The sequence below is a fragment of the Euleptes europaea genome, chromosome 3, assembly GCF_029931775.1.
Source record: "Euleptes europaea isolate rEulEur1 chromosome 3, rEulEur1.hap1, whole genome shotgun sequence".
Lineage (NCBI taxonomy): Eukaryota > Metazoa > Chordata > Lepidosauria > Squamata > Sphaerodactylidae > Euleptes > Euleptes europaea.
The window spans coordinates 110374445-110387895 of record NC_079314.1 but is presented as its reverse complement, the minus strand read 5'-3'; the positions used below and the strand labels follow the sequence as shown (position 1 = coordinate 110387895).

General features: G+C 46.6%; 1 protein-coding gene across 1 annotated transcript in view; it reads left to right on the top strand.

The window, feature by feature from the left end:
• LOC130474910 (1-phosphatidylinositol 4,5-bisphosphate phosphodiesterase zeta-1-like) overlaps nt 1–13451 on the top strand; it is a 40536-nt gene that overhangs the window by 2551 nt on the left and 24534 nt on the right. The window contains exons 3-6 of the mRNA XM_056846602.1: nt 343–574; nt 6788–6989; nt 9377–9521; nt 11346–11498. Coding sequence (XP_056702580.1) covers nt 343–574; nt 6788–6989; nt 9377–9521; nt 11346–11498 — 732 coding nt within the window. The remainder of the gene's footprint in view (nt 1–342; nt 575–6787; nt 6990–9376; nt 9522–11345; nt 11499–13451) is intronic.

Sequence of the window (13451 nt, the reverse complement as noted above, 5' to 3'; positions counted from 1 at the left end):
GCTCTGTTAGAGCTCTCTCAGCCCCACCTACCTCACAGTTTTTCTGTTGTGGGGAGGGGAGGGGAAGATGATTGTAAGTCGGTTTGATTCTTTCTTAAGTGGTAGAGAAAGTCAACATATAAACACCAACTCTTCTTCTCCATTAAAATACAAAACCCGAAGGCTGAAAAATGGCATCTAAATTTTTGGCTTGGCTCCTGGGGCCAAAGAAAATTTGTCAAGGCCTATTAAAATGTTTAAACATGACTTGTAAGCGACACTGAGACATGAGGAAAGGCAGGGTTGTGAGTATTTTAATAAAATAAATACAATTGAATTTATACTTATTTCTTTTTTCTTTAGAAAAATGACAAACTGAAGTCTGGAGTTATTACCATGGAAGATTTCAGGGCAATTTATCGAGCGATCATGCACAGGCCTGAATTTCATGAACTCTATTGTACCTATTCGCCTAACAAGAAAACCCTACCTGCAGAAAAACTAGCTGAATTTCTTAGAAAGGAACAGTTTGAACTTGGAGCTGGTGAAAAACGAGCCATTGCACTAATTAACACTTACGAACCTGTAGCAGAAGGTACATTAAAACTTTAATGTCATAATTAAATTGATACTGGCATCTTATGGTCAGTAACTATTGTGATCACTTGAAGATTAAGCAAATATGTAAACCAGGGGTCCCCCAACATGGTACCCGTAGGCACCATGGCGCTTGCCGATAACTTTTCTGGTGCCCACCAAAGTGTTTTAAGAGAGTGGGTGGGCTCACGTGTGGCTTTTGCCCAGCAAGGCTTCTGATTGGCCATTGATTTGATTGGCTGTGCAGATTTTTTTTTTCCACGTTGCTTTGGCATCAGCTGCCAGCCTAACACAAGGATCTTCACTGTGTGGCTGAAGGTAATCCGTTGCAGTCATGTTGTGGCTGGCTCTGCCCCGAGGCAGCTATTTTGTGGCTGCGCCCACCACCCTATGTCAGAATTTCAAAAGTGCCCACCGGCTCAGAAAGGTTGGGGACCCCTGTTGTAAAACTTTTTAATGTATTAAAATATGTTAAAAAAAAGTATAGACGGGTAATATTTGTTTAAAATATGTAAAAATAGTAGTAAATATGGATATTTTTGTTTGTTTGATGTATCTTTAGGATGTATTTTTATACTGTGTAAACCCCTCCCTTCAACTCCAAGCATTTTCTGAAATGTCCAGTGAGAGCAAGAGGGAGAAATAGGCCTTGCATTTAGCATGTGGGAGTGTAATGTGTATCTGGTGGTTGTGGGCCGCTTTGGCACATGTAACAAGATGAACGTTGCCACTGCTACCTTCTCTTTTCAGCCGCTGTCACCTCTTAGGGAAAAGTAGGGGTGCCACTGTTGTATTTATTTGGTGCAGGCATCCTTCCTCCCTCCTGTATTGTTCCTCCGGATCACATCATGTGCGGGAGACGTGTGGCCTGCCGTAGCACACCTTGTTGTGCTGTTCTCCTGGATCGTGGCCATTATATATAAAGGCAGCCTGAAATCCTAATCCATACGTGGCGTATGAATTCTTCAAATTGTGATAAATTGTCAAGTTGTTTGTTCTCTTTGAAACAATGGAAAAAGTGACCTACATTAAAAAAAAAAAAAAGCAGTGTTGCTTTCCTCAGCTATTATTGCAACCTGTGTAGGATTAAGGCTGCAACCCTAAAGGGAGGGGGGCGAAGCTCCTTAGGAGCCGGTGTGACCCCACGTTGGCATAAGTGCCCCTTTAATCTGGGATAAGGGGCACTTATGCCATCGCGGGGGCAAACACGCTGGCGTTGGTGAGCTGTGGAGCTGTGCTGACCCCACTGCCAGCGCAGCCACGCCAGTAGGGAATTCCTTTTATTTTATTTTTGGTGTCTGGGAAGCCTCTGCTCCCAGCCTGTTGCCTTACTGCCCCCCCCTTTCAGGAATGGGCTGCCGGGCTTCACTGTGTTTTCTTTGTTGGCTTTATGTTTACTTTTTTTTTTTTTTTTGCCACTTTAGGATTTTTTTTTAAGTTGAGAAGTGATTTGTAAATGTAATAAATAAATTATATTCAGCCGAGGCTGCAATTTTGCACATGCTGTATTTGGGAGTAAATGACATTGAACTCAGTGGGACTTATTTCTGAGCAAGCAGGCATATGGGTCAGGCCCCACTACTTTGTATGCATCAAAGCCGTGAAGTAGTCGGCAGGGTGACCGCCAGGAAACAGCCATGCATAAATGGCCTTTGAATTCTTGTGTGTTCTACATAACATGTAGACATGAACCAAATCCAAATAAAAAAAATTAGCAGCTTCCCAGCTGTTCCTGTTTGTTTTGCCATTATCTTTGTCATTCCATGTAACATTCATTATGTTTAACATGAGTTCTTTCTTCTGTAAGTTGGCATGTTCTGTTCTGTGTTTTTGTTGAATTGCGTTTATTTATTTTTAATTGTTTGAATTTCTTAATTATTGTGTGTGTGTGTAAAGTGCCGTCAAGTCACAGGCAACCCCTTTTGGGGTTTTCATGGCAAGAGTCTACCAGAGGTGGTTTGCCAGTGCCTTCTTCTGCCCAGCAACCCTGGCCTCCCTTGGTGGTCTCCCATCCAAATACTAACCAGGGGTGACCTTGCTTAGCTTCTGAGATCTGACGAGATCAGGCTAGCCTGGGCCATCCAGGTCAGGGCTCTTAATTATTACCGCAGTCTTAATCTTTGTAGTTCCTCATTTCACACTACTGTGTCAGTGATCCACATATTCCATGTCGACCAATAGCTGAAACAAAAGAAAGTAAGAAATAGATAAGTGAGCTTCAAGTGCACCTGGTCACTATTTCTAACTAAATTCTCCAGATGCAAAGGCTAGTCAAATGGGGCAGAACCATCCCAATGCCAGATGCTAACTTGTCACCCTCACCAGCATATTGCCAGCATTGCTGATCAGCTTCCTATTCTGTCTGTGACAGAGAACAGATATTTTTGAAAACAGACCCTACTCCAAGGTGCTGAGTACATAGAAACTGCAGTGGCATCCACAGCACTGCTGCCCAAGCCCACCAAACATGGAGTGGCATGCTGACGATGCCAGTGTATCACCCATATATGAAAGCAGCCAACTGACTGGCACAGCAGCACCAGTTGGGTATCACAGTCATAAGAACATAAGAAAGGCCAAGCTGGATCAGACCAAGGTCAATCAAGCCCAGCAGGCTGTTCACTCGGTGGCCAACCAGGTGCCTCTAGGAAGGCCCCAAAGAAGACGACTGCAGCAGCATTGTCCTGCCTGTGTTCCACAGCACCTAATATAATAGGCATGCTCCTGTGATCCTGGAGAGAACAGGTATGCATCATGACAAACATCCATTTTTACCAGTAGCCATGAATACCCCTCTCCTCTCAGAACTATTAGTCCTCACCCTCCTAGCAGAACTACTTGCATGTCTATAAACGTCTCTTTGTTTCACATCAATGTGAATTTTGTCAAGGGACCCGTTTCTACAAATGTTCATTTTAGTTACATTTCATCCGCCCTACATCCATACAGATATAGAGAAACCTAGTGCTAAAACACACACACATGTATTATTTTGCTGCCGTTTCCCCCTAACAGTGCACATTTTGAATTGAGTCCAAACCACTCACCTTTGGGAGGGTGTGAGCCTTGTCCGTGCAAGAGAGTGCAAGTTTGGGGGTGTCCAGGATGGGAAGAATGGGTGACTACACACCCATGCCATGCCATGCTGCTCCACTTGCTGAACATAATGGGGGGAGGGGATGGGCTGCGGTGTCATGGCTGGCCTTCCACAGTGCGCCGGCATCGTGTCTGCACAGTGCACCGGTATCATCGCCAACATCCCCAGCATGGTCGATAGAAGGCTCAGTAGCAGCCTCTTGCATTATGGTATTGTATACATGCCTCAAACTTTAGAGGGAAAATGGTGGTTGAAGAACAGTTATGATCCCCAGTGGCCAAGCTCCAGGTGGTGGCTAGAGATCTCCTGCTATTACAACTGATCTCCAGCTGATAGTGATTAGTTCCCCTGTTGAAAATGGCTGCTTTGGCAATTGGACTCTATGGCATTGAAGTCCCTCCCCTCCTTAAACCCCACCCTCCTCAGCCTCTGCCCCCAAAAACCTGCCAGTGGCAAAGAGGGACCTACCTGGCAACCCTATGAGGTTCCCAGGCTCTGGCCTGTGCATTCTGAGTGTCTAATAGCATTGGAAACAATCCGGCCTCCCTAGGCTTTGAATGATATTTATAGGTTAAATACATCATTGCAATGGTTGTAAGAGGTGGAACCTTGGATAATAGTCCTGAATAGCTCTGTGTTGCGTATGATCTATGTTATTGTTATTATTACTATGTACTTAGGTAGCAGCAAAAATATGCTAAGCTCTTTACGAAAGGCGGAAATAAACACGTCTCGGACCCCAAAGCGGCTTAGGCAGACATGAATCACAACGAATGGAGGAAATGGAGGGAAATGAGAAGCGTGTACTCAAGGATTCAAATTACAGTTACTAAATCTATATTTTTATAATTCAGTTTTGCAATGCAAGGGAAAAAATGCGAAAGACAGAGAGCGTGAGAGAGAAATTAACAGTCTGATCTTATCCATATTCACACAGAAGCATGTACCGCTGGTTTAAATGGGATTTATTTCCAAAAAAAGTATGGTTGGTATGGTTCAAGAGGTAGCATAGAGTACAGGTTAGAATGTCGGACTAGGATCTGGGAGAACCAGATTTGAAACTCCACTCAGTCACATAAGCTTTCTGGGTGACCTTGGGCCAGTCTCTCAGCCTAACCTACCTCACAGGGTTCTTGTTCAGGATTGCCAGCTTCCTGAAGAAGAAGAAAAGTACCCTGTCTCTTTCATAGAGGCTTAAAGGGATATAATTTACCAGGTGGGGTTATTTACCTCCACCCCATGAAAAGCTCCAGCTGCCTCTTTCCATACATTAAGCCACTTTTAACAGGACAGGATCTTTTTCTCTAGCTAGCTGCCAACGCTCTAGTGTAGGGGATCGCCATCCTGTGTTTCTACAGAACCACATATGGCTCTAACAAAGAAAATGAAATTGTAAGTTAAGGTAAGAAGAAGAGTTGGTTTTTATATGCCGACTTTCTCTACCACTTAAGGAAGAATCAAACCAGCTAACAATCACCTTCCCTTCCCCTCCCCACAACAAACACCCTGTGAGATAGGTGGGGTTGATAGAGCTGTGACTAGCCCAAGGTCACCCAGCTGGCTTCATGTGCAGGAGTGGGGAAACAAATCCAGTTCACCAGATTAGCCCCAGCAGCTCATGTGGAGGAGTAGGGAATCAAACCCGGTTCTCCAGATCAGAATCCACTGCTCCAAGCCACTGCTCTTAACCACTACACTATAAGGCAACTGCTGTTGTTGTTATGGGACTAAAGGGGTTTGTAGAGATGCTTGTGTGGGTAAAGTGTTGTCAAATCGCTGCCAATTTATAGCACTCCCTTATGGGGTTTTCAGCCCTGACCTGGATGGCCCAGGCTAGCCTGATCTCGTCAGATCTCAGAAGCTAAGCAGGGTCAGCCCTGGTTAGTATTTGGATGGGAGACCACCAAGGAAGTCCAGGGTTGCTGTGCAGAGGAAGGCACTGGCAAACCACCTCTGTTAGTCTCTTGCCTTGGAAATCCCAAAAGGGGTCACTATAAGTCGGCTGCAACTTGACGGCACTTTACACACACACATGGGGTTTTCAAGGCAAGAGACTGCCTACCAGAGGTGGTTTGCCAGTGCCTTCTTCTGCCTAGCGACGCTGGTATTCCTTGGTGATCTCCCATCCAAATAGTAACCAGGGATGACCCTGCTTAGCTTCCGAGATCTGACGAGACCAGGCTATAACATGCTGCCTTGAACTGTGTCACCCAACCATAAATACAGACATGATTCTGCACATCACAGAAGACAATTGGCAGTGGTGAGCCAACCATCTTTGGACACATGAAGCTGCCTTATACTGAATCAGACCCTTGGTCCATCAAAGCCAGTATTGTCTACTCAGACCAGCACCGGCTCTCCAGGGTCTCAGGCAGAGGTCTTTCACATCACCTGCTTGCCTAGTCCTTTTAACTGGAGATGCGGGGGATTTAACCTGGGACCTTCTGCATGCCAAGCAGATGCTCTACCACTGAGCCACTGCCCCTCCGCATCTTTCTGGGTGCCTTCTCTCATTGTCCTTTTCATGGAGGAATCTCTGGTAAGGTTTTGAGTCACTACGAGACTCTTTGGAGCCCAGTTCAAAATCCACTGAATCAAAAAATGTCACGAGCACATGAGGGAATGCGGTTAATGCCTTCTATTATGACATTTAAGCTTCAGAATGGGGCTGAGCCAATATAGAGGTAAAAAGGTAAAGGTCCCCTGTGCAAGCATTGGGTCATTCCTGACCCATGGGGTGACGTCACTTCCCGATGTTTACTAGGCAGACTTTGTTTACGGGGTGGTTTGCCGGCGCCTTCCCCAGTCATCTTCCCCTTACCCCCAGCAAGCTAGGTACTCATTTTACCGACCTCAGAAGGATGGAAGGCTGAGTCAACCTAGAGCCGGCTACCTGAAACTGACTTCCATTGGGATCAAACTCAGGTTGCGAGCAGAGCTTGGACTGCAGTGCTGCAGCTTACCACTCTGCACCACGGGGCTCTAATTTAGAGGTAAGGGACATATATATATATGTAACAACGCTTCCAAACTGGGTTTAGTGCCAAAAAAATGCATATTTCCAGAACCTAATGCTGTTAACTCTTGAACATGCAAAATTCTCCTTTTTAGTAAAGAACAAAAAAGAGATGTCCTTCGAGGGCTTTGTCCGATATTTGCTTTCAGAAGAATGCCACCTGTTTAAATCCCTGCACAAAAAGGTTTATCAAGACATGACCTACCCACTGTGTGATTACTTCATTTCATCTTCACACAATACCTACCTGATATCTGACCAGCTTGTAGGACCAAGTCATCTCTGGGGCTATTCAAGGTATTTATATCTTTTTTGGGGTGGGTGTGGGTGGGGGGAGGATGTGAACAAGATGCAATTCAACAAGGATAAGAGCCAAGTTCTACATCTGGGTAACAAAAATGAGAGACGTGCATACTGTCCCTCATTTTTGTTACCATCAGGGTATGTTAGGCTGAAGAGGAGAAGACTGAGAGGGGATATGATAACCATCTTCAAGTACTTGAAGGGCTGTCATATAGACGATGGCGCCAAGTTGTTTTCTGTTGCCCCAGAGGGTCGGACCAGAACCAATGGGTTGAAATTAAATCAAAAGAGTTTCCGTCTAGACATTAGGAAGAATTTTCTAACAGTCAGAGAGGTTCCTCAGTGGAACAGGCTTCCTCGGGAGGTGGTGAGCTCTCCTTCCCTGGGGTTTTTAAGAGGAGGTTAGATGGCCATCTGTCAGCAGTGTTGATTCTGTGACCTTAGGCCAGGGGTGGGGAACCTTTTTCCTGCCAAGGGCTATTTGCATATTTATAACATCATTCGGGGGCCATACCAGGCGTAGATCTCCCGGCGAGGGAGGGGTTGAGGCTAGGGTTGCCAGATCTCCAGTCACCACCTGGAGGTTGGCAACCCTAGGAGAGGCTATGCAGAAAAGGAAGGAAGAGAAGGGAGGGAAGGAAAGCAAGGGGAGGGAGGGAGAGAAAGAGAGAAGCCTTCCCGACTCCCCCCCCACACACACACATGCACGCACCCTCCTGCCTAGGGTTGCCAGGACCCTCTTTGCAACCCGCGGGAGATTTTGGGGGCGGAGCCTGAAGAGGGAGGAGTTTGGGGAGGGGAGGGACTTCAATGCCATAGAGTTCAATTGCCAAAGTGGCCATTTTTCTCCAGGTGATCTGATCTCTATTGGCTGGAGATAAGTTGAATTAGCAGGAGATCCCCTGCTACTATCTGGCAGTTGGCAACCGTAACCTGGCCACACACACATGGTCTCACTGAGCCAGCGGTGCGGCCAGCGCACAGGCCGGCGAGGCCCCAGCGGCACGAGTCTCGGCCGCCCCCTCAGTGTTGGGCTGCGGCATAGGGGTTCGGTAGGGTTGCCAACTGCCAGGTAGTAGCAGAAGATCTCCTGCTAATTCAACTGATCTCCAGTCGATAGAGATCAGATCACCTGGAGGAAAATGGCCACTTTGGCCATTGGACTCTATGGCAATGAAGTCCCTCCCCTTCCCAAACCCCGCCCTCCTCAGGCTCCGCCCCAAAAATCTCCCACCGGTGGTGAAGAGGGACCTGGCAACCGTAGGCCAGGGGATCGCCCCGCCACACAGACACAGGCAAGCTGGGAGGGGGAGGAAGGTTCAGGGCTAGGGTTGCCAGGTCCTTCTTCCCCACCGGCGGGAGGTTTTTGGGATGGAGCCTAAGGAGGGCGGGGTTTGGGGAGGGGAGGGACTTCAATGCCATAGTGTCCAATGGCCAAAGTGGCCATTGTCTCCAGGGGAACTGATCTCTATCGGCTGGAGATCAGTTGTAATAGCAGGAGATTTCCTGCCACCACCTGGAGGTTGGCAACCCTATTGGCAACCGGCATGCGCTTCTTCCAGCAAAGCCCGACGTGCCGAGAGGAGGCCCTGGCTGGCGACAGTTAGCTCCGTGGAGCTCCCGGCCTCGGTAGGTGGGCTGTGGAGCTCTCACCCTTGGCAGGCAGGCCGGGGGCAGATAAAATGAGCTCGTGGGCTGTTTCCGGCCCGCGGGCTGAAGGTTCCCCACCCCTGCCTTAGGCAAATGATGAGAGGGAAGGCATCTTGGCCATCTTCTGGCCACTGAGGGTGTGGCGGGGGGAGGTTGTTGTGAGTTTCCTGCATTGTGCAGGGGATTGGACTAGATGATTCCAGCAAGGGAGCAGCCGTGGACCGAGTAGTCTTAAAATTGTTATTCCGGTGACCAGTCCCACACCCACCACCTGGGGAGCAAGCTTGCTACTCTCCCAATGCGGGATTGCACAATGCCACTGAGTTGAAAAAGTTGCACCTCCCTGTCACTGCTGTTCATCAAGTGGTCTTCTGTGCAGGCACACATCCTTCCCTCCTCCTCCGCTGTGGGACTGCTCTCCGATTCATTGGAGAGGTGCTCCATGGTGGCAGGTTGGAGAACTGAGGGAAGAGTGCTCCTTCCCCCCCTCCATCATGTGACCGTTTGGGGGTGGGAAAGGCCGCACTGACGGAGGGGAGAGGGAGCGCTCCATGGAGCCGATCCTTCTTGCAGCTAAGCATCTTTTCCCGTGGCCGGCCTGCGCATGCGCAGTCCCAACGTGTGCCTGCACAGAAGGCCGCTCAATGAACAACAGTTACAGGTAAGTGCAACTTTGTTTTCTTTTCTACGATTAAATTAATGTATTGATATTCCTTTTTGTGTGTGTGAAGTGCCCTCGATAAGGGATGCCGCTGTCTTGAAATTGATTGCTGGGATGGAGCAGACAACGAGCCCGTGGTATATCATGGACATACCTTAACAAGCAAAATCACCTTCAAGAGTGTCATCTATGTGATCCATAGGCATGCTTTTATGGTAGGTGCATTGAGGAAACATGCATGTAGTTGTGTGCCTTTGGGAATGGGGGAGGGCTTTGTACTCTCCATGATGCCTTCTTTCCTCTTCAGTGTTGGACTTCAACACTTGGAAACTGCAAGTATTTGAGGGGCTGTCATATAGAGGATGGTGCTGACTGAGTTGTTTTCTGTTGCTCCAGAAGGTCAGACCAGAACCAACGGGTTGAAATTAAATCAAAAGAGTTTCCGTCTAGACATTAGGAAGAATTTTCTAACAGTTAGAGCGGTTCCTCAGTGGAACAGGCTTCCTCGGGAGGTGAAAAGCTCTCCTTCCCTGGGGGTTTTTAAGAAGAGGTTAGATGGCCATCTGTCAGCAATGCTGATTCTATTACCTTAAGCAGATGACGAGAGGGAGGGCATCTTGGCCATCTTCTGGGCATGGAGTAGGGGGTCACTGGTGGGGGGGAGGTAGTTGTGAATTTCCTGCATTGTGCAGGGGGTTGGACTAGATGACCCTGGTGGTCTCTTCCAACTCTATTTTATATATATATTGCTGGGATGGGCAAGACAATATATCACAGGTTGAATATCCCTTATCAGGACTGCCTGGGACCAGAAGTGGTCCGCATTTCAGATCTTTCCGTATATTGGAATATTTAGGAATTTTTGCATATACATAATGAGATATCTTGGGGATGGGACCTGTATTCATTTATATTTTATATACATTTTATACACATAACCTGAATTTAATTTTAAACAATATTTTAAAAATAATTTTGTGTACATTGAACCATCAGAAAGCAAAGGTGTAACAAACTCACCAGGATACCTGTATCAGCTGTTAAACAACAGCAACAAGAAACAAATAGCGGCAGGATATCAGTCTCCACCTATGCTGCAGTGTACGCTGGTTTTTGTTTTTGTTTTAGGTGAGAGGAAACATTGAAAGCTGGCAGCATTGATCTGCCTGCATGCCGGCTAGGGTTGCCAGCCTCCAGGTACTATATAGTTAGGAAATTAGTACAGGAGCGACACAACCTATAATCAAAGTGCAAAAATAATCTATTAGTGAGCTACCAAAATAACATCACATATCAAAATATTCTACAATCTATACATCAATATCCTATGTCTACATGGTCATAGCAAAAGTTCTTTCATATGTTTTCTCCAATAGTATCAAGTTGGTGTGATCCTGAAGTTCAAATAGAAAGGGTGAGAGGAAACATTTTTTTAGGCGAGAGGAAACACTGAAAGCAGTCAGCATGGATCTGCCTGCATGCCAGCTAGGGTTGCCAGCCTCCAGGTACTAGCTGGAGAGCTCCTGCTATTACAACTCATCTCCAGCCGATAGAGATCAGTTTGCCTGGAGAAAATAGCCGCTTTGGCAATAGGATTCTATGGCATTGAGGTCCCTCCCCTCCCCAAACCCCACCCTCCTCAGGCTCTGCCCCAAAAACCTCCCGCCTGTGGTGAAGAGGGACCGGGCAACCCTAATGCTGGGCCGAAGGGTCTGGTTTTCTGATAAGTGTGGATATGGGATGTCCGGATAAGGGATACTCTACCTGTATATATATTATATATTATTTTATGCCAAATTGGCCTCAAAAATCATAAACTGGTTGTCCAGCCTTCCGATATATGATCTGGAGCTGATTTACAGTCAGGTGACTTAAAAAAACACAAACCTTTAAGGGTTTTTTTAATTTGGAGGGTAATGAACAGTGTAACCAACAGGTACTTTCCCTTCCTTCCCCTCACCTGCATTTATTTTTGCATCATTTTATTTGCATGTCTTGTATAATGCAGAGGATCTATAGCTCTTATTTTGTATTTTTAGGCCTCGGACTATCCCATTGTTTTATCTCTGGAGAATCACTGCAGCCCTCAGCAACAGGAAGTCATGGCAGCTTACATGCAAGCTATTCTCAAGGACCAACTGGTTACTTCAACAATTAATGATGAGATGCCAACAGAGCTACCTTCCCCAGAGGTAAAAACCCATTTTTGCATGTTTGCTAGGAAGCTTTATGGAATTAGGTAAAGGTAAAGTTGACCCATGGGGTGACGTCACTTCCCGATGTTTATTAGGCAGATTCTGGTTACGGGGTGGTTTGCCATTGCCTTCCCCAGTCATCTACACTTTACCCCCCAGCAAGCTGGGCACTCATTTTACCAACCTTGGAAGGATGGAAGGCTGAGTCAACCTTGAGCCGGCTACCTGAAACCAACTTCCTTCGGGATCGAACTCAGGTTGTGAGCAGAGCTTTTGACTGCAGTACTGCAGCTTACCACTCTGCGCCACAGAATTACTGGGAGTTTTGTCTTTGTTCTGCATACCACATTGCAGGGGGAGGAGGCCAGCCAAGTATGATGCGTCATAAATTTAAGGATGCATTATGATCTTGCAAAGTAACTTGAATTTGTCTGTGGCGAGCACAAGCCTGATTAATTCTCACAATCACAAGGTATCTCCCGATTCAAGAACTCTTGGTGAGGGACTTTGTCAGAAGCTTTGGTAATGGCTCACCATTATCAGCATGCTTGTCAACATTCTCAGAGTGTTGGTGAGACAGGACTTCCCTTTGCAGGGACCATGCTGATTCTTCTTCAACAGGGCTTGTTCCTCTATTAGGGTTGCCAACCTCCAGGTAGTAGCTGGAGATCTCCCCCTGTTACAACTGATCTCCAGCCAATGGAGATCAGTTCACTTGGAGAAAAATGGCCACTTTGGCAATTGGACTCTATGGCATCGAAGTCCCTCCACTCCCCAAACCCTGCCCTCCTCAGGTTCTACCCCCAAAATCTCCAGGTATTTCCCCAGAGAAACTTACAATCATATAATAACAACTTACTGGTGATCCCCTGCTAGGGTTGCCAACTTCCAGGTACTCACGCAAGTACAATTAGAAAGTACTTCACTAAGAATACTTATCAAAATTGTCTATTGTGTTAGAAATGTTTAATAATATACATACATGCAGAAACAATACAATAATTAAATCACATAAGTACAAGGACAGTGGACTGCCTCGTAGCTAGTTGACATGTTGAGTGGAACATGGATGTTCTCCCTCTCTCCCAGTGAAGGGTTCACAGGAACCACGTTTGTCCATCGGAGGGTCATTGTACCTTGGATGAGAGTCCAGCGTCTTTTGATGTCACTCTGGGGATATCGGATCAGACGGATCTTTCCGGTCTCAAGGAGTATATTTACATGTATCCTGGACTCTATTTTGATGTTTGAGTTCGGACATTCCTTGTAGTTATGTGATTTGAGGGCAGAGAGGGAAGAAGGGCAGAAAAAGTGGAAAGAAGACATGAGGTTTTTAAGCAGAGTCTAGATGGCCAGAGGTTTTCAGGCAGAGGCTAGATGGCCATCTGTCAGCAATACTGATTCTGTGAACTTAGGCAGATTATGAAAGGGAGGGCAGGAAGGTGTGCGTCAATGTTCAGTTCTTGTGACCCTTTCTTGCAGGCCCAGGGTAGTGTTGATCGTCATGTTGGGGTCAAGAAGCAATTTTCCTCCAGGCCAGATGGGCCAGGGATCCTGGAGGGTTGTTTTTTTTTGCCATCTTCTGAGCATGGAGCAGGGGTCACTGGGGGTGTGGAGGGAAGATATTTCTGAATTTCCTGCATTATTCAGGAAGTTGGACTAGATGACCCTAGTGGTCCCTTCCAACTCTATGATTCGAAGAAGAAGAAGAAGAATTGATTTTTATATGCCAACTTTCTCTACCTTTTAAGTAAAATCCAAACCAAAGGATTAGGGTAGGTATAGCCAAGAAGAAGAATTGGTTTTTATATGCCGACTTTCTCTACCACTTAAGGAAGAATCAAACTTGGTTACAATCACCTTCCCTTCCCCTTCCTACAACAGACACCCTGTGAGGTAGGTGGGGCTGAGAGAGTTCTGTGACTAGCCCAAGGTCACCCAACTAGCTTC